General features: G+C 50.2%; 2 protein-coding genes across 4 annotated transcripts in view; both read right to left on the bottom strand.

Moving 5' to 3' along the window:
• Nucleotides 1-8,488, bottom strand: part of LOC116832209 (short transient receptor potential channel 2-like) — a 33,625-nt gene extending 25,137 nt beyond the window's left edge. Inside the window, exons 1-2 of the mRNA XM_075067013.1 lie at nt 8,441-8,488; nt 7,932-8,030 (exon numbers count right to left, since the gene is read on the bottom strand). Of these exons, the coding sequence (XP_074923114.1) occupies nt 7,932-8,030; nt 8,441-8,488 (147 nt within the window). The remainder of the gene's footprint in view (nt 1-7,931; nt 8,031-8,440) is intronic.
• On the bottom strand, nt 7,340-26,740 carry XNDC1N (XRCC1 N-terminal domain containing 1, N-terminal like). 3 transcript variants are annotated; one of them, XM_032792797.2, is made up of 11 exons: nt 23,724-26,740; nt 18,205-18,330; nt 17,177-17,313; nt 16,570-16,708; nt 15,729-15,884; nt 14,229-14,386; nt 13,732-13,808; nt 12,693-12,931; nt 11,406-11,496; nt 10,953-11,071; nt 7,340-8,890 (listed from the first exon to the last, which is right to left on the bottom strand). In XM_032792797.2, the coding sequence occupies exons 3-11, from the start codon at nt 17,219-17,221 to the stop codon at nt 8,643-8,645; spliced, it is 1,272 nt and encodes a 423-aa protein (XP_032648688.1). In that variant the 5' UTR covers nt 17,222-17,313; nt 18,205-18,330; nt 23,724-26,740; the 3' UTR covers nt 7,340-8,642. The 3 variants fall into 3 exon arrangements, with proteins under 3 accessions (XP_032648688.1, XP_074917960.1, XP_032648697.1); XM_075061859.1 differs by having other exon boundaries at nt 26,555-26,740; XM_032792806.2 differs by lacking the exons at nt 11,406-11,496; nt 12,693-12,931 and having other exon boundaries at nt 23,724-26,739.
• Between the last annotated feature and the right edge of the window lie 522 nt (nt 26,741-27,262).

Here is a 27,262-nt window from a genome sequence, read left to right as displayed (position 1 = left end):
AGGGGGTGGTATGTAATTGCCCCAGGTCACTGGGTGAGGGCTCGAGCCGGTTTGCATTGTGTTATTGAAATGGAACCCCTGGATACTGAACCCGGCCCTTGTTGCTGCCAACTCAGATGGGCAGAAGGGTTACATACACAAGGTCTTGCCTCCGGAGTCTGCAGCTGAGGCAAACCCCTGTCCAGGGCGTCGCACAGAAGACATCAGAACCCGAGTCAGGGAACTGAAATTCCCGCAGGTAGACAGGCTGTCACAGGCCACCTCCTCACCCACCGCGCTCCCTCATTTTGGATCCAGCAGCTCTTTTCAGACTCAGCCTCACCCCCACACTGCCATTCTCTCTCTGAGCAGCAGAATTGCCAGGAAACAGAAGTATGTTGGAATGGGGGATGAGAGAGACTTGCTGCTGGCTGGGAACCCCTCTTTCCATTACTCCTCCCCTTCCAGGCTCAGAGATTGCAGTTCCCTGCTTAACATAACACATGCCGCCTCAGGAGAAAGGTGGTGGCACTGCCTAATTACCTGCTGACTAATTAGCTCCCCAGATTTCATTAAGCACGCCTGATTGAATTCACAGCTTGGATATTTCACAGCACCTTGACTGCATTAGAGCCAAATGGGGCTGGAAACCAGCCAGGGATGCTCTTTAAAGAACAAAAAACAAGGTGGGGGCTGGTGCCGGGCTCAGGCACAGTTGCTCAGAAGGGCCCTGCCAGATATAGCAACAGCCTGCAGTGGGGAGAACAGCTCAGAGCATTCACAGTGGCAAAGAGCTGGGTACGGTCCCTCTAGGGCAGGGGTGGACAAACTTGGCCTGAAGGCCACATTGGGGCTGCGAAACAGTATGGAGGGCTGGGTAGGGAAGGCTGTGCCCCCCAAACAGCCTGGCCCCTGCCCCCCTAACCCATCGAACCTCTCCGCTCCTTGTCCCCTAACTGTCCCCTCCCATGACCCCCTGCCCCTAACCACCCCCCTGGGACCCCACCCCGTATCCACACACCCCCCACTCCCTGTCTCCTGACTACCCTGCCCCCATCCATACCCCCCCCAGGACCCCACCACCTATCCAACACTCCACCCACCCCGACCCTTTCAGAACGTGTCCCTGCAAACATGGGTGGAGGACTCAGGAGGAGCAAGGGCAGCCGTGCAGCCGGAGAGAAACGTTGGTTTCTTCTTCAAAGCGCCCTCTCCAGCCGGCTGCATAGCCACCCAGTGCTCCTCCTGAGTCCTCCGGCCGCATTCCCCGCACTCCTGCCACCTGCACTGCCCGCCTGCTCCCCTGCCCCTGAAGTGCACCCCCACCCCCCGCGGAGGGTGCTGCCAGCATGGTGAGCTGAGGCTGCGGGGGAGGGAGGGCAGCAGGGAAGGGGCCAGGGGCCAGACAGGATGGCCCTGCGGGCCATAGTTTGCCCACCTCTGCTCTAGAGGCTGGTCCACCAGAAGAATAACAACCTACCACCACTGCCAGCAAATGGAGTCACTCCTTTAGCTCAAGTGCTAGGGGGCTGTGCTGTGGCACTGGTATTCTGAGGTTCAAACCCTGCTAGGTGGATGGGAACAAGCTGTATCCTTTGGTTCATATCTAAGTCCCTATCATGCTCACTTCTTAAGAATATGTACAAGGAACAGAAGAGGTGAGGAGAAGTGAATTCCACAGGACTATCTGCACCAGGCACCTGATTGTGAGAGTGATGCTTATCCAATCAGGCAAGAGAAACAATGATATGTGACTTCAGCACGCACTTGGAACTAAACAACTCAGCTTAGTAATTGACCATTTTCGAGGAACTAGTTGCAAGGGAGCTCTGGCTGGAGAATAATTCAGCCCGTCACATTGGCTAAGAGAGATCAGAGAAGTCAGGAGAGCTAAGTTCAGTTCCCAGCTCCGCAATTGACTAACTAGGTATTGTGGGGCAAGTCACATCCCCGCTCTGTGCCTCAGTTTTCCCATCTGCAAAAGGGGGGAAATGAAACTCAGAGAATGTCAGAAATCTAAATGGGCTGTAACAGCACTACACAGAAATGTGGCATAGGGAGATCATTGTAATTAACTCAGCCTTTAAAGCCAGAAGGAACCAGCATGATCATCTGTTCTGACCTCCTGCACATCACAGGACACAGAACCTCACTCACCCACTCCTGTAATAGATCCCTAAACTCTGGCTTAGTTACTGATCTCCTCAAATCATAGTTTAAAGACTTCAAGTTACAGACAATTCACCATTTACACTAGTTCAAACCAGCAAGTGACCCATGCCCATGCTGCAAAGGAAGGCGAAACCCCTCCAGGGTCTCTGTCAATCTGACCTGGGGGAAATTCCTTCCTGACTCCAAATAGGGGGATCAGCTTTGATCTCAGTCACTTGCAAATGACATAGAAGCAGGTCTGTGGGGAAGGACAGAGGTACAGTCTGGGATTGCAACAAAGAATGTCGCATTTTCAGGGGGGCAGTTGCTCAGATGGCTAAGCTGTTGCATCATTACCTGTCACACAAACATAGAGAAGTAGCTTTCCAGTTAACCCCATAACTTCTGCAATGTCCTCCGCTTCTTTCGAGTGTGACTGATTAATATTTTCATCTCCGAGGTTGGGTTATTAACAGTAACTAAATACATGGAACAACATATTCATTTTATATTTCTAGATGCTCCTGTCCAGATGGACTCCAGAGCACCTCGATGTGTAACATACAGCATCACTAAAATGCAGCCACTTCTGGGGTGGAGGGAAGCAGTTGAGCAGAGCACAGTACAACTGTGTGCATTGGGGGTGGGGGATATTCTGGATAAGGACTGCCAAGCAAATCCCCACCACTTACAAGCATGAATTCAAAGCATGTTACCAATATTAAATCCTTAAAATTCACCCCATCCTGGGCAATAGTTCATTGGTCCCATTTTAGAGATGGGGAGATTGAGGCACAAGAGAGAAGCAAATGATTTAGCAGCAGAGATGGGATTAGAAGGCAGGAGTTCCTAGCTCCCAGATCAATGTACTGCACCTTCCTCCCCCTGGGTCCTTAAAACCCAGGCGGAACCAGCAAGATCCAGCCACACATTATGCACTGCCTCGAAGTCAGTATCTCTGCAGCCCCTTGGAAGGATGAAGGACTGAGCCACCTGTGATATGATTCGGGCCAGGGATTTAAGGGGCCAGACCACACCTGCTGCAACTCCATTGATGGCTTGGTCTCTTGCTGTCTCAGACTTGGTGCAGAAACCATCACCTATCCCACCATCATCCATGCCTCTCTCACCCCACTCTTTTAAATGCCCAAGAGTGCTTCTTTAAATGAACCCCGGGGGAAGGTGGGAGCACAGGGCAGGGGAACCAGGATATAACAGGGAAGAGAGGTGGTGCTGGCTGCCCAGCCAACTGCATTCCCCTCATGCCCAGTCTGACAGACCCTTTGTGCTTCCCAATGCTTTTCCAACTCTCCTGTGTGCCCACCCAGTTCTAAAGTAGGCTCTGTGCAGCTCTGAACAGATCATCAGCTTTACCAACTCTTCACTCCAGGGTTCTCCGGCTCTGATTCATAGGGCACTGGCTGCTTCACGGAGCTCTACAGCCAGTTGTGGTGAAAGCAGAGGGACCCAGCAGAGGGCCTCTCACAAAGCGCTCTGACGATCACAGTGGCTGAGAAGCCCCTTAGCGCATGATCTCCGTGTGCCACCCATGTGCCATAGACTGGGTGAGACCTGAGCTGAGGACCCTCGTTGAGGAGAAGCCCCTGTCTTTAAGTGGCCAGCACCATGCTGATCCTTCCTACCAATTTTCCCTGCTCCTCCTCAGTGCATTACTCCACAGGGCACCATGTGGCCTCAATGCCGGTACAGAACAGGCAAGGCGGATCTCACCATGGCAGGGCTGTTACAGAGAGAACTCTGTTACTCACCAAGACGCTTTCCATGGCCAGCAGATCACTCCGCTGTGCCGGTCGCTCCTTGCCTAGAAGCAGCCAGCTGGAGAGAGGGCAGGAGGATGCTCAGGGCCCTGGTTACCAGTGGGAAAAGCTCTGGCTCAGCGCCATTGCCCAAGCCCATTCACATTCACAAGATGAAGTCCCGAACTGTGCCACGGCTCAGCCCAGAAAGCTCCAATTCCTGCCCTTCTCCCTCCACCTGTGCAGCAGCTGGCGTCTTATTTCCTTCCTCCGTTCGCCCTCCAGCACACTGGGACAAGATGAAGTCTTGTTTGTCCCTGGCATGGGTATGACCAGGTAAGAGCAGCAGGACTCACCTGCCCCTTCCCCAGAGAGAAGGGCGGCTCCAGGCACCCAGAGGGCAAAATTAACAAGGGCAGAGGCAACTCAGCAACCACCCTCCCACACCGCTGCGGGGAAACTACAGGTGTTTTTCTCCAGTTGTTTTTCTTCCCTGTCTCTCTCTCTCCATCCTCTTTTCACACCCTAATCCTTTCCCTGCAGCAAATTAACTCCTTGCTTAGATCCAACAGGCCTCTCTGGAGAGCATCAAGAGGATGGGTTTGGCTGCTGGGGTACAGCCCTCACATTCAGTATCCAGGTTTATCTCAGACTCCAAGACGAAAAGGGATCATTGTGATCACCTTGTCTGACCCCCTGTACAGCGCAGACCAGAAAACTGCCTCACAATAATTCCTAGAGCAGAGCTTTTAGAAAAACCACCACTATTGATTTAAAAATCGTCAGCAATTGAGAATCCACCATGACCCTGGGTAAATTGTTTCAATGGGTAATTACTCTGTTAAATATTAACGTCTTATTTCCAGTCTGAATTTGTCTAGCTTCCACTTCCAGCCATTGGATCGTTAGACCTTAGGCTGCTGCCAGAGTGAAGAGCCCATTATTAAATATTTGTTCTCCATGCAGATACTTATAGATCATGATCAAGTCACCCCTTAACCTTCTCTTTGTTGAGCTAAACAGACTGAGCTCCTTGAGTTTATCACTATCAGGCAGGTTTTCTAATCCTTTAATCATTCTCGTGGCTCTTTTCTGGACCCTGTCCAATGTATCATCCTTCTTGAATTGTGGGCACCAGAACTGGACACAGGATTCCAGCAGTGCTTGCACCAGAAGTAAAATAACCTCTCTTCTCCTACTCGAGATTCCCCTGGTTATACATCTGAGGTATTGCATTAGTGACTTTCAGGCCACAGCATCACACTGGGACCTCATGTTCAGCTGATTATCCACTATGACCCCCAAATCTTTTTCAGAGTCACTGCTTCCCAGGATTGAGTCCCTCAGCCTGGAAGTATGGCCTGTATGCTTTCTTTCTAAATGGAGACATTTACATTTAGCTTTATTAAAACACAGATTGTTTGCTTGTGCCCAGTTTACCAACCAATCCAGATATCTCTGTATGAGTGACCTGTCCTCTTCATTATTTACCATGCCTCCAATTTGTGGGTCATCTGCAATTTTATCAGTGATGATTTTATATTTTCTTCTAGATCATCGATAAAAATCTTAAATTGCATAGGGCCAAGAACCAATACCTGCGGACTTCCAGTAGAGACACACCCCTTCGATGAGTCCCCATTTACAGTTACATTTTGAGACCTAGCAGCTAGCCAACTATTAATCCTCCTTTAACCCTCCTTTAATTCTTTATTAATTGAGTCCCATATCAGCTGCTCCATTCTCTTTCCCAGGACTGATGCCAGACTGACATCCCATTTACCCTTTTTAAATATTGGCCCAACATTAGCTTTCTTGCAGTCCCCTAGAACTTCCCCAGTGCTCCAAGACTTATTGAAAATCAGCATTAATTGCCCAGCATGCTCCTCCCTGATACAAGGACTTCATTCTTACTAGGATCAAGTGTCCCCTCGCTGCCTGCAGCCCCCTCCACTCTGCTCTCTCCAGGACTCTTTAGTTTGGGTCTTGGCCACCTGCACGTTTGCTCCCACCCCGATTTTGCATCATCTGCAAATTTGATCATGGTTGGATTGATGCCACAGAAGAGCTGACAGATGTGAAGCAGCTGCTCGCAATCAGAGATGTGCTTGGTTATCTTAGTTGAGCCTCTGGAATCTTAGAGCTGTGGACTGGCCAGCAGCTGACAAAAACATCCCTGCTTGGAGACCGACTGCACTACCACAGACGCAGCTGCCCAGATGCCCGAGCAGGTCCCTGCAGCTCCCAGTGCTCCCCAGATCTTTCAGAACTAGTCTGTTAGATAAAGCAAGGCTCTTGAACATCTGGGGGCCAGCTCAGCATGGGACAGGACAAGATACACTGCTTTAGCTCTGCTAAATATCAGCACTAACCAGCCATGCCTAAACTGCATCAGCTTTGCAGTGCAGGATGAATGTCTCTCAGTGCTTCCTTATCTCCTCTCTGTCAGTGCCAACCAGACATGTCAGCTCCCCAGAGAATCAGGAGGCAGCTGTACTGTGTGTTTGCCTGTAAATTACCTATCACTCTCCTGCAAGTGAGCAGCTGCGAGACCAGGGAAGCATTACGGATCTACCCCTAACCATGTGGGGTAGAGATCCCCTATTCTTGGGAATTCAGTTCAGTGTGGCCCACAGAGCAGTGCATCCTACAAGTTACGTGCAGGGAATGGGAGCCATTATTACATGTACTGAAGAAGCACTTACAGGCCTCCACTGAATCAGGGTCCCACTGTGCTAGGCATTGCACATGCTAACAGGCATTACCCTGCCCTGAAGAGCTTTATTGTCATCCCCATTTCACAGATGGGAATTGAGGCACAGGGAGATGACATGATAGACCCCAGCCAGCAACACTGGGAATAGAACCCAGAGCACCTGGGCCCTAGGCCAGTGCCTTAACCATAAGGCTGTCCTCCCTCTAAATGGGGTCCCTCCTTCTGTTCCTACCTACCTGTCACCTTGGTATCTAAGGGTACATCTAACACAGCAGCTGGGAGTGAGTCTCCCAGTCAGGCAGACAAACACGCTCTAGCTTCGCTGGAGCCAGCACATGACAAATAGAAGTGTGGATGCTTCAGGCTACCCACCCGAGTTTGCCTCCCATGACGACTACAGGGGAGGAAAATGAGACACTTTTCATAAAACATTCACTCCATATCTGACCTCTCAATTTCCATCCTGCAAGGAAACCTCCACAACATCTTCCAAAAGTTAGCCTGCGAGCTTAAATTCCTAACATCCTGAATAGTGCGTGCAGATGGTCGTTCCCTCAAAAAAAGATATATTGGAATTGGAAAAGGTTCAAAAGAGGACAACAAAAATTATTAGGGGCATGGAACAGCTTCCATATGAGGAGAGATTAATAAGACTGGGACTTTTCAGCTTGGAAAATAAACAACTAAGGGGGGGATATGATTGAGGTCTATAAAATCATGACTGGTGCAGAGAAAGTAAATAAGGAAGTGTTATTTATCCCTTCACATGACACAAGAACCAGGGGTCACCAAATGATATTAATATGCAGCGGGTTTAAAACAAAAGGAAGTATTTCTTCATACCAACACAGTCAAGCTGTGGAACTCTTTGCCAGAGGATGTTGTGAAGGCCAAGACTAACAGGGTTAAAAAAAAAACACTGGATAAATTCATGGAGGACAGCTCCATCAGTTGCTATTAGCCAAGATGGGCAGGGATGTGTCCATAGCCTCTGTTTGCCAGAAGCTGGGAATGGGCAACAGGGAATGAATCGCCTGATAATTGCCCTGTTCTGTTCATTCCCTCTGGGAATTGGTCGCTGTCGGAAAACAGGATACTGGGCTAGACAGACCTTTGGTCTGACCCAGTCTGGCCATTTTTATGTTCTTAACTTTGCTAGACACCAAAAATTACAGATTTTTATAAAGACACTGGATTTATGGCTCATTACAACAATCCATAACCCGCTAAGACTCCTTTGGCATGTGACTGCAGAGGCATTAGCTGCCCACTTCACCTGGAATGGGCTTGCAACATGTTAACTCCTTATACTTAATAACCTGTCTCACCTTGTATTTAGCTGTGACACTCAAAGTGCCTTTCCCAGACCTGAAGAAGAGCTCTGTGGGGCTCAAAAGCCTCTCTCTCTGACCAACCAGACATTGGTCCTATAAAAGATATCTCCTCCCACACCTTGTCTAATATGGGACATACATAGTTCCACCAACACTGCAAACAGTCCGTCCGTGCATCACAGGTGTATGTGAATGTGTCCGTCTGTCTGGCTCTGGCTGAGTCATCATTGTCCTCCTTCCAATTCCCCCTCAACTCTCCTTTGCTGTGAGGCTGACAAAAAACTTAACAGAGGTCAGGCTACTGATGTGCTGAGACCCACACCTGCCATGCTGGCTAATACAGTTTTTATTTCCTTGTGCTCCCCCTTCAGTTTGTCTCTGTCTGTTGTCTCTTGTCATACGCTTAGGTCGTAAGGACCATCGTTCTCCTCTGTGCCGTACAGCTCCTAGACCATCCCTGCTGTGATCCTTCTGAAGTCAACGGAGTTGCCCCAGGGCTGAACACATTCCAGGATGCCCACGGCATGGTGTCTGTATCCCAGTGTCACCATGACGGCGATAGCCCTTCAGTCCAAAGGAGGTTCCAACCCAGCTGAGCAGAGTGACCCTAAGGCTCACAGGGATACCTCAATACGGGGCTGATGGAGGAATAGGGGAGCGTATGCCAGCGTTGTGCCTCTACAGCCCAGCCTGGCCCTGCCAGCCCTATTCCACCCACACCCAGGAGTGGGGGGTCGCCAGGGCTCCTGCCTGCTCCCCACAGGTGCTGGCGTGGCTTTCCACCTCTGCTGTGCTGAACGAGAACTCGCAGATGGGGCACGGCACCCAAGTCTCGAGGGGCTCCTCGTGCTGGGGATCCTCCCGTGGCGGGGATGGCCAGGCTGTGTCTGGAACGGAGCCATCTTCCCCACAGGTGGAGGCATGAACAGGAAGGAGATCTGTGCTGAAGCAACCTGCAGTGAGAAGAGATGACAGCAGAGCTAACCCAGGCCCACCTGGACTTACTGGCTGCCAACGTACTGCGTGCCTTGACCACCTGGGGCTTCAGGCTGAGAGCAAGGTTAGAACTTGGGACCCCAGGCCCTTGCCACTCAATCTCTGTCAGCTGTTCCTAAGGTAGGGCCTACCACATAACTGGGCAGTTCTGATTCCAGCCAGGAGAGGGCAGTAGCATGAACAGAGTGCAGTTTCTTATTTTACAACAATCAACAGGTATACAGTGCTGCTCATAAATTCCAAGGCCAGAGGGGCCATTGGGATCACCTGCTCTGACCTCCTGTATAACACAGGCCAGGGAACTGTCCCAATATAATTCCTAGAGCAGAGCTTTCATTCTGAAGGAGCCCAAGCCACTGTACGCATTCACCTGCCGCTGAAATGCAGCCACCTCTGGGGTGGCACACAGCAGCTGCTGAACAGCAGCGAAGGCTCCCATAGCCAATTGAAAGTGCTAGGGGAGAATCAGGTTGGTGGAGTGTAGTTGCAGCCTGCCTCCGAGCTCAAACCCTGGTTCCATGAGTTTGACAACCTCTGCAAACAAACCATGGGTACTGAAACCAACCTCACCTCCCTATGCCCCTTTGGGTCTCCTTAAGCAGGTGTGACTGAAGCCAGCTGACCTGCTGGGCACTTGGCTGCTCTGAAAATCAAGCCACTGGGGCACTCAAGTATGGGTTTAACTGGATACCTTTTAGGTAATCATGTTTTAATCTTAGAAACGTAGGGCTGGAAGGGACCTCAGGAGGTCATCTTTCTAGTCCATGTCCCTGCAAAGTCATGAATAAAGGCGACAAGGCTGCGGCTAAGACGGGGGAGAGAGAGCGCAAGGAAATCCCTCGCAGCAGTAAAAGGTGATGGGAGTGGAACTCAGGAACTGAGGTGTTACTGGTGTTTTAAGGGCAGCGTGTGAGACTCTACCTTTGAAACGCCACACGGTGGTCAGATGGGCTGTCTCTCTAATGGCCCATCTACATGGCAAGCGAAGGTGTAACTGTAGTACGGGTAGGCACACTGTGCTAACTTTCATCCAGCTAGCCCGCGTAATAACAGTAGTGACAACATGGCAGCATGGACTAGCAGTGAGAATACATCCTCAGTTGTTAGCCCATGCTGCTGGATCTTCACTGCTATTGTTACTCACATGAGCTGGATTAAAGATGGCATGGGTCTGCCTACCCACGCTACCGTCACACCTCCCCTGGCAGTGTAAACAGATCCTAGAGATACACACTAGGTCAGAGATACTCACACTGAGGCTCACAAGTCGCAACTGGCTCTTTAATGTGTCCCTTGCGGCTCTGTGCAGCACACAATATTAGAACACTGTGATTGAATTATTAACCAGTCTAAGTTATTAACCCATCGGGATGCTTTTACTAGGTTATTAACCAATTGTAGTTGTTAAAATAATAATATTTGGTCAGTCATTTTGCTTTGAGAATAATATATAGAGATAAAAGGTAAATATTTCCCTGTCGTGCTGTACTGAGGTAAAGGAAAAGCTGAATTCACACGACTGTAGCTCTTTTGGGTAATGTTGGTCACTAATTTGGCTTCTGAACCACTGAGGTCTAAGTACACTGCTCTAGGTCAATACCAAATTACTGGTATGCCACACCCCTGGGGTGAGATTCTTTGGCCAGTTTGCAGATCATACTAGACAGATACAATGGTCCCCTGTCATCTTGAAGTCTATGCTCACCCTCTTCTTTGAGTCCAGCTCTGGAGACGGAATCAGGCAAGACGCCAAGCTGAACATCCCACTGGTCACAAACCCACCAGATGGGCAGGGATCAGCTCACTTTTTTACAACCAGCTGAGTTAATGGAAGGGCCTCCCATGCTCGACCTGAGAGCCAGCTGCATCTCAAGGGTGAATCATATGAGCCGTACAGATCCGGTGTATGTGTGGCAGAACCAAAGGGCCTTCCAAAGAGAGTGCTTTAGGCAGGAGGACGTGCTCTAAGGCACTTGTTATAGCTGGCAGCAACTCTAGCCCGCACTCCAGAACACTCACCTGCACAGATGGGGCATGTGCCCATCTCCCCGCCTGCCTCTATATCATCATCCAGCTTACTGGGCCTTCCTCCCCGGCTCCTGGCTCTTCCTCCCAGGGTGCCAGGCCTGGGCATTGACCTGAAGAGAGAGATTTCAGGAGCAGCTGTTTCTCCAGTTTCCAGCGTCCTTTGCACTCCCACCTCAAAGTGTTAAAAGTATAGCCCAGGCTCAGAGAAGCTGCCCTGCCTGTTGAGACATACCAGAGGCGGCAGCTGGAAGGGCCAAGATCCTCCGCTTCCTGCTATCCCGTCCTATGCACCCTCTGGCTATGACGGAGACCCAGAGGAGATTCCCAGGAAGGCACTGCCTGCACTGGGACACTGGCTCAGAGAAGGAGCTGCCAGTTGGGCTCCAAAGGGGGAATCAGAACATTTGGAGGGTTAAGGGGAACACAACAGGGCTGATCCGTTACCTCCGTGCGGTGCCTTGAGATCTTCGTCTCCTGCTTGGCTTCACCCGGACCCTCCTCAGGGTTGGAGCGTCATGGACATCCTGCATGGGGCCTGGAGAATAACCAGCAGCAGCACTGTACCTAGCTCCTGGATAAAGCTTTACAAAGCAGGTCGGGATCGCAGTCCCCATTTCACAGATGGAGAAACCGAGGCAACAGGAGGGGAAATGACTTACCGAAGGTCACCCAGCAGCCAAGTAGCAGTTCTGAGACTAGAACCCAGATCTCCTGAGTCCCAGCCCAGGGCTCTGTCCACCAGGCCATACAGCCAAGCCAAGTTGGCATCAACACATGCAGATGTGCTTCTGGCAGGCAGTTTGGTGGGACTGGAGACCAGGAGCCTCCCATGCTCCAGAATCAACAAGAAGCAGTTTTGAATGGCGATGCTGAACCACCAACACACGGGACAGGGACATGATTCCCTGGCTGAAATGGACACCAGGTAAGCCCAGCCCGTGGAGTCTGCACCAGGGAATCAGGGGCTGAGGGTGCTTAGCTACCTTGCAGGGAGTGAGCTCTGCACTAGGAGGGCTGAGACTCCAAGAAGAAAGGGGAGCTGGCTAGAGCGGAAGGGGGCTGGAACGAAGAGCAACGGGAGGAAATGGAACAGAAGCTGCCGACAGCGAGAGCTCCTCCTGTGGGACAGTCTCCCAGTGGAAAGCCCATCTCTGAGGGCTGTCGCCAGTCTAGAGTTCAGAGCGGTTTCAAAGCCTTTGGTGCCTGCCTCTAGGGAACAGATGGGCCAGCTGGCAGCTCTGCCAGAGAGCGTAGAGCCAGTCCTGCCTTGGCCGTGGGGAGGGACAGCCTGGATGGGACCCAATAGTGCTCATCTACCTCAGACTCCACTCATCCACCCAGCAACAATGAGAACTCATCCCTATGCTGGCTGGGGACTGACAGAGCAGCCTTACCCACGGCAGAAGTGGACATTCCCCATCAGCTGCCTGGGCACATTCCAGCAGCCCCGGATCCAACCAAGCGCTTTGGGGTCTGTAGGCTGCACTTCCAGCAGTGGGGCCCCAAGGGTGCCTTTCGCCAGTGGGGAAAAGGGTGCCATGCCAGGTCCTCCAAGATGCCCATCGCTCTCTGGATCATTACGGGAGTGCGTGGCAGAAGAGCAGCTGCTGATCCCACCCAAAGGGGCAGGACAGCTTTGGAGAGGGTTGCCACATCCCCAGCTCAGCTGGGCAGAGGAGTTTGGGGGATCCCACTCGAGTCCCCACACGGCTGAGACCGGCTCCCACTCACCTGCTGCTACAGGGCTCACGGATGGATCTTCACCCTGCTGCCCCTGGCTGCCCCCCTGTCTCTCAGCTGCCAAAGAGGTGCCACTGGGACCTGGCTGGACAGTGCGGCTGCGCAACTGGGCCGCCGACAGCACCATCCTGGCTATCCGGCTGAGACAGGTCAGGCTGCGGGGGTGAGGCCTGCAGCTGGGCTCCAGCAGCTGCACTCGGCTTTTCTGTTCCTTCTCATCACCCTTGCTCCTGGGCACAGAAAGCCAGAGACCCAGTGATTCCTGCCAGCTGGCCAGGGAACACCCCTGAATAGGACAGACACTCCCTGCTCCCAACCATGGAAGGGATCTCCCCCAGGGCCAGTAGCACATCCCTTCCAGCAGCAGCTCAGGGAGTGATCAGGACTTTGGTACGGACCCCCCACCCACCCCACAGCTGGGCGTGCGGGTCAGACAGTCTGTCCTGCAGTGACCCTGAGCTAGGATACAATGGTGGCAGGAGGGGCTCGTTCATGGGGAAGGGCGGGAGACTCCAGCTGGAAGGGGCTGCCATCAATGACAGCTTTGCCCTGGAGAGCATCCCGAGGGGCTTGCTCCCAATGCCAGCGGAACAAGCAGGCATGGAGCCCATGGGCTTCCATAGGCGTTTCGGGCCCTCAGCTCCTGTCCAGCTCAGGACACAGCACAGGGCTAAATCCAGCTGGCAGAGAACAGCCCCCTGGAGCATCCCCGAGTGGAGCAGCCCCTGGCCATCCTGTCCAGTTGATGGGGGCAGCGCTCCGAGAGAGGCTGTGCCGGGAGAGGAGAGGGTTCCTGGGAGGGGAAGCAAGCACTAGGACTAAGGGCTCCTCCCACCCTGAGCCACTAGAAGGGGGTTGGCAAGCTCCCAGCTGGGTCCCAGAGTAGCAGTTCCCATGCGAGTGTCACTGGCACCGTGACAGCCCCAGGAGGGAGAGGAAGCTGTGCATGCCACTGCCTTTGGTCCAGCCCCACAGTTCTAAGGCGCGGCCCCTCCCTCTGAAGGATGATCGCTTCCCTAACGGTACTTACGGCTGCACCTCCGGGAATAACGTCCTGAGAAAGGCGGGGCTGGCGACCCAGGGGCTGGCTGTGGGCTCGAGACCCGTCTGTGGGAGAGGAAAACATGGCTCAGAGCTCTGCTCTCATGGGAGATATCCCCCAGTCCCCCCAGGGCCAGCACGCGCAGAGAACCAGTAGCACCAGAGAGAGAAGAGACCCCCCAGATCCCGTCTGGCCCACCCCCATGGCCAGTGCCCTAGAGCTCATAACACAGGAACAATCCTGCACTGGTCCATGTCAGAGAGCTAGAGGAGTGGACAGGTGTCCTCCCCCTCTGAACCTGGCACACTCGACTGCATAGGCCATGCAGCACCCAGGAGCCAGTCAGGTGGGCTAAGCAGGCTACTGACCTATCCTCATTGTGGCCAAGGGGTGAGAGCACCAGTCTCAGCAGCAACAAGAGACCACCTTCTGCCACCCCAGACCCCCTAACCCAAAGAGCATGGAGACTCCTTGCAGGCACTGACCTGGGGCGGAACTGGCGCCGCGTGGCTGTGATCAGGGTCCAACGGAGTGCGGATGTGGATGAAGGAGAGGCCAAACTGGGCCTGCTTGTTGAAGGGTTGGCTGCAGGTGATCCTCACGCGATCCCACTTCTCGCCCAGTGCCGCCGCCAGGAAATCGCCTGCGGACAGAGCAGGAGCAGACGGGCAGCTTCACATCTGGAGCGAGACGCTGCCGCCTTCTAATGGCCTTGCAGTCGACACAGGAACATGTCCCTGCCCCTCCACGTCCAAACACTGGGACCATCCCAACTGGGAGTCCACTACCCTGCCACACAGATCCAGTCCCTGGGACCACAGCTCCCCAGATCCAACCACTGGGTCTGTCCCAACTGGTACTCCACCACCTCAGCTCTAACCGCTGGGACCTCCACTTCCCACAGCGCCAGATCCAACCACAGGGACCACAGCTCGCCACCACACCTAATCCATCCTGGGAACACCCTGAGACATCCCCATCAATGTACAGGCACAGAGGTGACCAGTTCAGGTTCCCAGATACTATCATGCGGGCCCGAGTTGTAGTCAGAGGAGGCCCTGAGATATAAACCTTGGTATCAGAGGCCTGGTATGAGGCCTAAGACCTGAACTAAAGTAACGGTCAAGACTGGCTAACATAAAGCAAAGTGAAGCTGTGAGCCAGAGGCAGGCCCTGCTCACAGATGCTGGCAAGGAAAGGGCTGATGCTGCAAACAGAGACAAACCTAAAAGGTACTGGACCCCAGGTATCAGAACATTCACATACTTGTACACTCCACACACATAACAAGGAACAGGCTGACCCATCCCAATGACAGGGCCAAAAGGGTAATATGATGGATAGAGTTGTTTTGTTCAAACCAACACGTACAAGGTGAGAGGCGTCACTTTACTGCATAGAGGGGTTGTACCTCGTTACGTCAGGAGTGATGTGTAACTTGTTTGTACCTGTGTATAAGAATCCATCCCTGGGGCAGTGTCTTTGTCCAGCCTAGGGGGCAGTGGAAAACCCCACCACTGACTGAACTGAGTCCATTGCCAGGGAGCACATATGTACTGGCTAGCTGCATCTTAGCAGCACTTTGGACTTCGTTTACCAGGGAGCTGGGGACTGTGTTTCTCTTTGACAATAAACCTGGCCGATGTGCCTTCGTAACTTACTAGAGTCTGTGGTCATTGGGGGTTCTCTCAGGATCTGCTGTGTCAGTTATCTGCGCAGAGCTGGGGCAGCACACAGAGGGAACACACGCACGCAGCCGACTGATATCAATATTGAACAGAGCAGAGCATCACACTGCTAGCATCTGACAACACAAGTGAATACATGGAGAGAAGGTAGCCCGGGAGATGGGATGACCTCCCATCATGAAATGTGATTACTTGCTATAACAGGGCTTAGACGGGTGGGCATGATGCACCATCAGCCACGAGCTCTAATCAGTGATACCCAGCTAGTGACCCACATGTGAGCAGGGCCCTCTTTACCTTCTTTAAACATCCGGACCCCGGAGCGGTTCCTGTCCAGCTTCGAGTCAGCCGGCGTCATTAGTGTAGTGCTGGGCACCATGGTAACATAGGGCTGCTCCAGCGGCCAGAAGGAGCGCCCCACGTCCACCTGGACGAAGGCACAGCCACAGTTCCCTGCGGGTGGAGGGGCAAAGGTCAGGCCTGGGCGGAGCAGCTGAACCTCCCTCAGCGCTGTGCTGCGGTGAAACTGATCAGCCAGATCTGGGCACTGATACTGGAGCCCCAAAGAGCTGGCTGGGGAGCCACCCAGCGCAAAGGGAAGCAAGCGGGCTGTTCAGTCTCCATGGCCTATTCACTCTCTGTGGGGAGCACCCACAAGAGGCCTGCCAGGCACCAGCAACAGTGGCAGCTTCGAGGAGAGATGTTGTTCTAATCTGCACCCCAGGGACCAGTAACCCGGCATGCGACAGAGACTGACCGGAATTCGCCCACTGGTATGAACTATGAGGCGAGCATTTTGCTAACAGGGAGAGACTTTCCCCTTGTGGCCAGCTAGTTAGAAAGGGGACTAGCAGACAGACGATTTCCCAGCCCTGGCACTGTCTCACTTGGGCATGTCACCTCCCCTCAACGTGCCTCAGTTTCTCCATCAGCAAAACAGGGACAGCTGTGACAAGAGACAAGTGCACAGTGTTACCATGATAGTATGGGGAAGTAGCTAGAAACCTCTGGACTCCTCTGAAGTCAAGCCCTTCAAGTGTAGAGACAAGCACGGTAGCACTGCAGGAGACCCCAGAGAGATTCGCAGGTTAGACTGCCACCAAGGGGTCAGGAGTCTCAGTTTCTCCCTCTCTCATACCTATGTCTATGTAGCCAATAGAAGTAGCCCGTTCCAGCTGCAGCTCCACTTTCAGCTGCCTGTTCCGATCCTGGGGGCTGCTCAGCCAAGGGTGAATGCCATCGTCATGCAGCAGATTCTCCACTGGATACCTGGGGTCCTGCACCAAACCAATGTGGAGGGGAGAGAGCAGAAGTATGGTGCTTAGTAGAGGGGTGGGGATAGAAGTAGGGGGGGTCAGCAATAGTTACTGTTCTCTAGTAATGATCTGAAAGCACATTACAGATTTTACAAAAGGCTCAGACCTTACCTGCTGCTGAAATGCAGCCACTGCTGGGGTGAAGTGTAGTAGATGCTTACCAGCACACAGAAACATTATACAACAGTTTATGGCAGGAAGAATACTGTATCCAATTCACAACACTTTCCAGGCCAGATCCTCAGCTGGTGTAAAGTGGGGAAGTCTGGATCTATGTCAGTTTATACCAATGGGGCATCAGACCCTCAATTTCTATAAGGAGTCAAGGATCTCACAGGACTAGGGTATGCAGAGTTCTGCAGCAAAAGGTAGCACCTCCTCATGTCCAATTAAAGAACTGCAGTTGAAGATGAAAAGCAGTATTATTACCTGAGAGGTGAAGGACACCACATGGTTGATTTTAACTGGAGCCATTTCTGATTCTTCAGAAACCCCCCTGCTGCCTGCTTGAAGCGTCCTCTGGGTTTCCCGGAACCACTCTCTCAGTCCATACGGTCCATCAGCATCTAGCAGAAACACAGACAGAATCTGGTTCTTTACAGAGATTGGAGCCATTTCCACTTGGTCTCACTTCGGGCACATTTGCCAAGTACTGTGTTTTCGCAACCAGTAATAAAAGTGGATTTGAATTTCACTGAACATTTATGATCCTCCCTCTGCTGTCACTGAAGGAGATGGATATTGTATATTACAGACTGTGCTGGCCAGACGAAGCCTCAACAATGCACAGTCAGATGCCTGTTTGTATCCCCTGCACCCTCCTTTCCACCAGATCAGAGGCCTTGGGTATATGGGACAGATGCCCCAGTTTAACTTCAGGTGGGAATGTCATGAATGGATTAATCAATTCAGTACAAACCTCCATGTGAACATTCTTATTTCAGTTTAACTTAAACTGATTTCCAAGCAGCTTAAACTAAACAAAAAATAAAGCCACTCAACTGAAATCAGTGTCCACATTGGGTCTTTGCACCAGGTTATCTAAACCAGTTTAAATTTCCATCTTAACTGAAATTGGTCCAACTAGACAAACTGATACACTCCTTGGAATATTACTGTGATGACCAATAGGATTCCAGTCAGGATCAATGACCATTGTGCTAGACACTGATAGAAAGACACTGTCTCTGCCCAGGAAAGCTTAGCCTGAAGCCTGGGGCTACATGCAGTGACAAGGAGCTTTCTATGTGGATCCAGCTGCAGGATCAGGACCCAAAAAGACAAGCATCATAAGAAGTTCAGAGGAGAAGGATACAAGGATCCAAGGACCCCAAATCCTATAATCAGATCCATATGGACAGAACCCTCCTCAGAGTCCCACTGTGAAGGCAGATTGGAGGACTGGGGCCAAAGCATGTAACATTTTCAGGTATGTATACTTTTAATTAAAACTATACCTGACTGCCCCTCAATTTGTCTCCAGTTAGATGGCTAGTAGGTTTCATGGAAGAAGTAGGTCTGAAGGAGGACAGGAATTTTGTCTTCTTGTATGGATCTGCGAAGTACCACGTACCCCTGTGATGCTGTAGAAATAATATGTAATTTTACATCTTTCCTTAGGCTTCACTCACTTCCTCTGTACCCTTTTGTTTCCCCCAAATCCAATCTCTCTATAGGTTCATTTCAGGTTACCCCAAGTTGATCACACAGCAAATTCTGTGAATAATTTGGGGAAAAAATTACCTTAGAGCACTTGAGCTATGCCTTAAGTATTTGTTTTGCTAAATAAATTCATCATGATGTTTTGATGCAGCCTCACTACATAAAGTCCCCATGTAATGTTACTGCACTGGCCCGGAGTTGTTTCAGGGCATTTTAATATCCTAAAAGCTAGCAGGACTGGCCTGTGAAAATCAGAATAAGTAATCACCTTAAGTGGTGTCTAAACAAACAACAACAAGTGAAACTTCAGCAAGGAAAAAATGACATCTAGGCTTTTCCACCAATGTTTACATGAGAAATTAATCCATCCACAGATTTAAGGATGAGTTAAAGAGCTGACGAAAATAGTTAAAGAAGCCAATTTTAATCCATTTCCCAGAGCAAATTCTACTGCTACAGGTTGTGGCAACCAATTCAATATAATCATAAAAATTATAATAATAAAAAACCCCTCAACTGTTACTTCTTCAGGGAAAAAAAAAAGTCAGGTACAAATTACAGCATCTCTTTTCCATGGGAACCTGGAACAGACACAAACCCTCCTTTGCTTTCACATCACCCCTTATCTCCAACAGCCCTCCTGTGTAGATGATCTCCCATCCATACACAATCCCCCGCCCAACCACCCCAGCATAACACCTTATCACTCATCCCCCAGAAAAGTAAGACTTTGGATCCATTCAGCTCTTTCCCTCCCAGCATCTCAAAAAGTTTTACAGACTGACCCCATCCCAAAGCCAGACAAAACCTCTTCCCCACCCCCAAACCCATCCAATCCCCACTTCCCAACCCCAAATTTCACCAAACTTACCCCATACATCCCCCACTCCTCCAAAACCACAATATCCTGATTCCCTACTCCCAGGCCCCTAGTCCCCAGTACCCTAGATCCCCCCATCCCCGGCTGCCCTCAAACTCTCACAAGATAAATAAGCAACATGGTTTTCAAAACAAACCCCAAAACAGCCCAATCCCATTTCAAGACAAGCCCAAAATAAGACCAATCCATTTCTGCTCGGTGACACCTAATGCCAACAAGCAAGCCCAAAACAAGGCCCAAACTTCAAAACGGGGTGTTTTTATAAAAATACCATAATTTATTTTTAGCATTCAAATGGACACAACAAAAAGGTACGCTATAACTTGTAACCATTCTGCCAGATAGATACTGCAGCAAACAGGAACAGGTTAAATATACAGAGGGGGTTTCTTCAACAACACTTTGGTGGAAAACTATAAATATATGTGTATAAAATAAAACATTTTGAGTGCATTTAAAGGATTTATGGAGAACCCCCCCCAAACCTTTAAGAGATTGGCAATGAGACTACTCTCGCTTTTCCGCAACCTCTGCTGCCACCACCACCATCACACCATCCCTCCTCGACACTGTATCTCTATCATTTCAGGTTGCTTGCTTTTGCTGCCTGATTTTTCATGATGTGTGGATGACAATGCTTGGGTTTTTTGTTAGCCAGGGCATGTAGGAAACACCTTAATCTTGGTCTCATTCAATGATGACTCAGTCCTGCATCGCATGTTCAGGCCCATATGATCGGTGCTCTTCCAATGGCAAGACTAAATATACAAAAAAAAACTTTACCCAACAGCAATCCTTGCCTATTTTGTGAAAGTACTCTGACCCACAGCTGAATTCCAATGTACTATTCTATAAATATAACATCCATTCTACGTTTCAATAAAGAATCTCTCTAAAAAATCATGCTTACTAAAGAAAATCCTACACAAGCTTACATTTAGACCAGCTTTGATGGTTATCTGGGTCGTTATTTTAACAAACTAACATTACTTCACAATGTCTTGTCTTGGTGTGCAAATTGGAAGACATCATGTTGTTAGACCAAGGTACTTGATTTGCTTTTGTTTCCGCTTGCACTGGGAATCCATTTTAGCAAAGGAGTTACTGAGTCCCAATCTTTAACATTAGTTTTACATACCCTGGCTGCCCCACCAGGCATGTGCCTCCCACTGGTTCAGTCGTCACCCTTGGCCACCCCGCCAGGTGAGCCTCTGAGACAGCAGGACTTTTTCCACTTGCACACCTGCACCATGGTGTGCAGGAACCACTTTGGTCTGGTGAATCACGAAGACCTGAGCCAGGAACAGAAGAGCAAGCTGTGGGAGCTCAGCAAGGATGAGTAGAGTGGTGGGACTCTAACTTCAGTTAAATGTCATCCTCGCTCTCTACATCATCTGTGGTGGGATCAGCTCCCTGTGTGTGGTACATTCCCATGGTAAAGCATTGAAGCATATCCTGGGTTGGCACAAAATCCTTACAGCATACCCCCCATCATCTTAACTCGTACCGGATATGCAGTATACTGCTCTGAGCCTGGTGACCCATCCTGTTCCAGTGCTTGGACTTAATGTTTGTCTGCAAAAACACTAGTTCTGCATCACCATTACTGAGAGGCATGGCAAGTAGAGAGAGCGCTACAGTCCTCAAAGTTGTAGACCTCCACCCAGAACTGCTCTGCTTGTTTTCATCTGTGTTCTTCCACTTCTGGTAGCTGAGGGCTTGATACTGGTTATCAAAGGCCCCCAAGTCACCTTTGAAAATGTTTATCATTGAGATCTTTGCTACTTGAGGTTTTGCCAGAGACAGAATAACCAATGGACTGAACAATGACAGAGTTCCACAGATCGATATTCGCTGGTAGTCTGCGCTATACTTGCTTAGCTGCTTCAAGAATGAAGTCTTGGCATCTTCCGTCTTGAACAGGTTTGTCAAGCTTTGCGGCTCCTAGAGTTATGGTGAACATTACGCCAAAATTAACAACCAGTGGCAAGTGACTGGCTGTGTCACTCAAATGGACTTCCAGGAGTTTAGCGTCTGATACAGGGATGCTCTTTGGAAACAATATTCTAGCTAAAAGACCCCGAAAGAAAGACAGGAGGGCATCCAACATCTTGAAAGCATTACCATCAGATTCCAGCTGGAACAGTTTGTTGAGTCTGGAGAATTCCTGCAGAATCAGTGGTAGAAACCGTAAATACAGTTTATTCACAGGGTCGCAATACAGAACTTCTGCTTCACAGCATCACGGCTTATCTTTGCCCAGTTAGAAGTGTAGCTTCAATGCATCCCACTGATCCAGTACGCGCCCACAAGTCGTGAATGCTGACAGCTGAACAGGTTTAAGTGGCGTGTTGCCAGGATTCATTACCTGGAATAGCTGTGCATATGCATGCTGTCTCTGGGGGCTGTGAGAGAAACAGCTGTAGGAATGGGAGATTAAAAACTTTAGACTGTGTGGCAGCATTTCTACAGCTTTACTGGCACACAGCCGGATGGAATCACATACGCATTTGATGAGACTGAGCCTGTCATTCTTCTTGAGCAGATGCATGTACACGGAATTTTTATGGCTGACCATGACGCTATAGCCGTCGGTCCCAATCCCAATACACCTGCTGAAATCCAGATCAACGCTGGCAAGAAACTGCAGCAGCACTGTGGCAATAGCTTCAGCTGTTTCACCTTCCAAACTGACTAGTCCCAAAAACATGGAGACAATCTTGCCTAAGGAGAGACTGGGATGATTTAGTTGGGAATTGGTCCTGCTGTGAGCAGGGGGTTGGACTAGATGACCTCCTGAGGTCCCTTCCAACCCTGATAGTCTATGATTCCATGAAGTACTACATGCATGTTTTACCACAAGTAGAACATGCAGGGAGAAATAACATGGTTGATTCATGCCCTGCATTTTGTGCGATGGAGGTGGATATCTTTTTCAAAAGCTGATCTGGCAAGCTCACTGAGGTAATCCACAAAACTGACCACTGTGTGGCAGGAAATGTAGCAAGCCAGTTTTAGCTCTGCTTGGTGCACCCTCAAGACAGTGAAATCAATATTTGTCAAGCGCATCATAGAAAATGGTACATGTTTCTCAGTTGCTGCATGTTGCACAAGGTCTGCACAATGTGCACGAATTAGGCCTTTGCAATATCTGCAAAAAGCTTTTGTGTTGTCACCAGTTGCAGGCTTCAGCCAATCTTTAAATTCTTATTCTTTTCCCCATTCCTTTCTGTATTTCTTTCCATAATTTGCCCATTTGCTTATGCTTGGCTGCTGCTGATCCATACTGCTCTCTTTTCTCTAGCGTCGAATAAGGCTCAAAATTGTGGACAAGACAGGCTAGCCTGGAACATGATAGGAATTGATGTGTCAAGTGGGTGGACCAGGCCAAGAATGTCCACGATTTTGGCCCCCACTAACACCCACAAACCATGCACATTACAAGGACTCTGTGAGGACTTGGGGGTGGGGGGAGCGTGATTTCTTGCATGCAGCATCATCTTCTCCACGACCCCCCACAGGGGGTTCTGGAGGCCTTTGTCTGAACTATTTCCCTGCGTGCTGCAGCACCCCACTTTTCAGTCTATAGTGTATAGAGAAGTATAAACAAGTCATTTCATTCATTGTATGTATGAAATAATTGTACTTTATACTGACTTCACTAATGCTTTTGTCTAGTTTTACAACAGTGTACATGAAATTTGTACATGTGTTGATCTACCCCCTGGAAGACCTCTGCGTACCCCCAAGGGTACATGTACCCCTTATTGAACACCACTGCTGTAAACTGGCACTTAATAGTGTTAAGAATTACGCCAATAGGCCATGCGCAGTTCGTTGCTAGGCTGAGGCACAAAGACCAAAGGTACGCAGAGTGTTCAAATACCAGAATTTTATTACGCTCAAGCGTGGTGCACCCCTGCTAGCCAGCGGAGGACCTCAGCTGCAGGTTACAGAGGGTTTATATACCTTTCAGTAGTGCGTGCTGCCCTCGTGCATTGTAAGCTTTAGCCAATAAACAAGCCACTTAACTATCTTTAACCTATCACGACCAAATGTTTTCACATGTTGGCTAGCGCTTAGGCAAACAGTTATCTTGCATACCAGAACTTCCCTGAATTGTGGTGTTGCTCTCTGTTTCAATGTCCTTATTCCTTTTTATGGTTTTATTATCTTTCAACACTGCCCTAGTGCTGACCCCGGTACGTGATGTACTCGCTTTCCCTTAATGGCAGACCTAGGCCTTAAAAATGGAGTCACTCATGCTAACTGCCCTCAACAGTTCCCCCTTTCTTTTGTACGTCAGTAAGCTATATTGGGGCAGAATAGCTGCGGTGAAGGATTGTCGACAGCACATAGTACAACACTGCAAGCATACGAAAACAAATACAAAGAAAGAGACTACAAAAAGGATTAGGTATAAAATACGCCAACCCCACCCCCCCAGGTCTGGTAACCATGAAGTAAGCCAGTTCCAGGCCTTTTGGAATCCAGTGCTGGTATCGTCAAGGCTGATGCGATGAAATGAGGCAGCTTGCTGCATAATGGTATGGATGTTGGTCTCCACCCATCGATGTTGATTCACGAACACACAACAGCTAGAGTTAACCAGGGCGCAAACCCACTCTGGTTTGCAAGGAGATAATCCAGGGCCAAATGATTTTGCATAGCTGTCCAAGGTAGCTGAGTCACTTCAGTTTGGAGGACAGATAAGGTGTCTGCCATAGCATCTCCCATGACTTCTAATGCTGCTGAAATATTTACTATAGCCTTCTCTAATTCATTTACCCCTAACCAAGGCAAAAACCAGTGTATGAAGGAATGAAAGCCTGTGAGCCAATCAGAAAGGGGATTTGAAGGGACACTTTGTTGGCTCCGCCATATGAGGTTGCGGATTTCTCCCTGGATCAAGGTTTGGTGTACTGTGACAGCAGGTACTATGGCCCCCAAGGTACACGTGCCACACCAACCCGCCGGGAGGGTCTTATAAGCCGTATGATTACATAGCCAATACCAGCCAGATCCCTCAGGGACCGGCCATGGGGCCCTGGAGTAATTGGAGGAGCTTGCCACACCAGTACTGATCCAAGTGGTAACATTGCACCCCATAAAGTTGCCCACAAAGACAGCGTTATCTATTCCCTTTTTCCTTGATATGCATAAAGCATAACTACCCTGGGCCACCATATCAATGGACCATGTCTGCATTGTAACATTCCAGCTAAATGTAGTATTTATCCACAATACAGCCTGGAGGGTTCTGTTGAGGAGGATAGGTACCCCTACTAATTGGACTCCCTGGCCTATGTGTGGGGGGGTATGAATGCAAATCCAGCATTGTGTCCGATCCACACTCTGTATTATAGCACGAGTTAAATTTAAGAAACTGTTACCCTCCCATCCTTGTATCGGATTTGTGAATAAGGAGGGGAACCCCCAGGCAAACCATACCAATACTGACATCCTTTCCTATACCACACAAAGAACAAAACTACCAGTGTAAGTACAATTGATAGAAAAGCAAGAAGTCCTGGTGGAGTGTGGAGATCCCAATAATTGGAGGGTTCAGTCCACGGATCAGCAGTGACATTCATTCACGAGGTGGCTCATCAGGAGAAGGTGCAGGTGCTGGCTTAGCGTGGCTGTGATGAATCCATGAACTTTTACCTGCAACCTTTAAAGCAGAATAAGTACATAATAAAACCTGATACGGCCCTTCCCACCGGGGTTCCAGGGGATTGGTGCAGGGAATCTTTTTTACCAGCACCCAAACCCCCGGTTTAAAGGAATGGACCTGTAACCCTAATGGCGCGCTTTGGAATAATTGAGCTTCTGACTTGATTGTCAGCCAGCTCCTTTTGCAACCCCACAACATACCTGGCCAGTGTTTCTTCTCTATCCAAGAGGCCAGCATGTGCAGGAACATAAGTTCCCAGGAGCAAAGCCAGCTTACCAAACAATATTTCAAACAGGGACAGGCCCAGGAGCATACGTGGGGTTCGCCTTATGTGCCACAGGACTATAGGCAATATGTCTGGCCACTTAAGTCCGGTCTCCTTACAGTACTTTGCTATCATTGTTTTTACAGTTCGGTTCATACACTCCACCTGTCCTACAGATTGAGGATGATACGGGGCATGTAGTTGTCACGTCATTCCCAGACACTGATACAATTCGTCCATGATTTTTGCTGTAAAGTGTGAATCCTGATCAGAATCGATGACTTCAGGAACACCAAACCGGGGCACAATGTCTTTCATTAGAAATTTCACCACACATCTTGCATCTGCTTTTCTAGTTGGTATTGCTTCAGGCCATCCCGAAAGTTGATCCATTACTACAAGGAGGTGGTGAAACCCTGAGCTTCTAGGCATCTCAGCATAGTCCATTTGCAGGCATTGAAACGGGACGTTTGCCCAGGGTCTCCCCCTCTCTGAGTCGGCACGAAGCCGAGAACTTGCAGAAAAAGTCAGACAAGTAGAACAGGAACCAAGGGCCCGCTTTACAGCAGGGTAAACATGAGGCGCTGCCCAAAATTTAAGTATAGCAGTAGCCGTGCCCTGTATCCCAGCATGGCCCAAGGAATTAAAATAATGGGCAGCTGGGAGTAGGTAGAGGCAGGGTAGAATAGGCTTATCCCCAATAAGCCAGATCTTATCGGGGCCCTCAGATCCCTCCCAGCGTTCCCAATCCCAGAGCTCCTCCGGGGTCACTTCAGCGTATAACATCACCCAATCAGAGGGCGGGAAGGACGCGTCCAGGAGGAGGGAAGCCGAGACCAGGAGGGGCTGTAGGGCCGCAGCCTTTGCGGCCGCATCAACTAAGGCATTACCCTGGGACACAGAAGTATTAGGCTGCTGGTGTGCATAGCAATGAACCACTGCCAACTGGAGAGGGGCCTGTATGGCATCCAAGAGTGCAGAGATCAAAGGGCCGTTGGCGATTTTTGTACCCAAGGAGGTCAGGAACCCCCGCTGTTTCCAGATCTGGCCTGTGGCATGGCAAACCCCAAAGGCATATCTAGAGTCTGTATAAATAGTGACAATTTTCCCAGCAGACAGCAAGCAAGCCCTGGTGAGAGCATGTAATTCTGCACCGAGTGCTAAAGGAAGGTGGCAGAGGGGCAGCTTCAACAACATATCTCCAAGTGGTAACTGAATAGCCCGATACCCGCCGGCCATCCGAATAGTACGAGGAGCCGTTGGTGTAGAGGAGTGGATCAGGATTGGCTAGAGGGGAGTCGCGTAAATCCGGGAGAGGCTTACCATTCTCAGCGATAACATCCATACATACATGATGAGGTGTGTCATCCTCCGGGAGGGGTAGCAGCATAGCGGGATGTGACAAAGTGGGACTGGTTTTAATGTTTCCTCTGAATACTGTGTGGGGGCCTCAGCTCTGGCCGACCCTCTGTCGCCGGCAACTAATGGCCAGGCCCTTGCCCCCTGCAAGGGGATGCTAAAGGTGTTGGAGACAGAGAGATCAGGTGATCTCCTGACCCGGGAAAAAGACAGAGCCCAGAGAGAAGGGGCTGGAGGGGGTTTGGTAATTTTTGGAAGCTGGCTGGAAAATGGAGGGGAGCCCTGAAGAGGCTCGGGCCTCCTAGTGGGGCTGTGGCCTCCCTGAGGCCCCAGATGGACCTAACTAAGGGGGGTCTTGTTGTCTGTACTGGCAACACCTGTTTTGGACTGTGTTCCTGTTATCTAAATAAACCTCTGTTTTACTGGCTGGCTGAGAGTCACGTCTGACTGCAAGTGGGGGTGCAGGACCCTGTGGCTTCCCCAGGACCCCAACTGGGTGGACTTGCTGTGGGAAGCACACGGAGGGGCATATGCTGAACGCTACGTGTGAGCTTCCTGCCCTAAACAAGTCTGCTCCAAGGCAGAGGAGGCTCCCCAAAGTCCTGACTGGTTTTGTGGGGAGCAGTTCCAGAGCATCGTCCTGGGACTCCGTGACACAGGGTTGAGGACATT

The sequence above is a fragment of the Chelonoidis abingdonii genome, chromosome 1 (genome assembly GCF_003597395.2).
Source record: "Chelonoidis abingdonii isolate Lonesome George chromosome 1, CheloAbing_2.0, whole genome shotgun sequence".
In the NCBI taxonomy this organism is placed as follows: Eukaryota; Metazoa; Chordata; order Testudines; family Testudinidae; genus Chelonoidis; species Chelonoidis abingdonii.
This window is presented reverse-complemented; position numbering and strand designations above follow the sequence as displayed.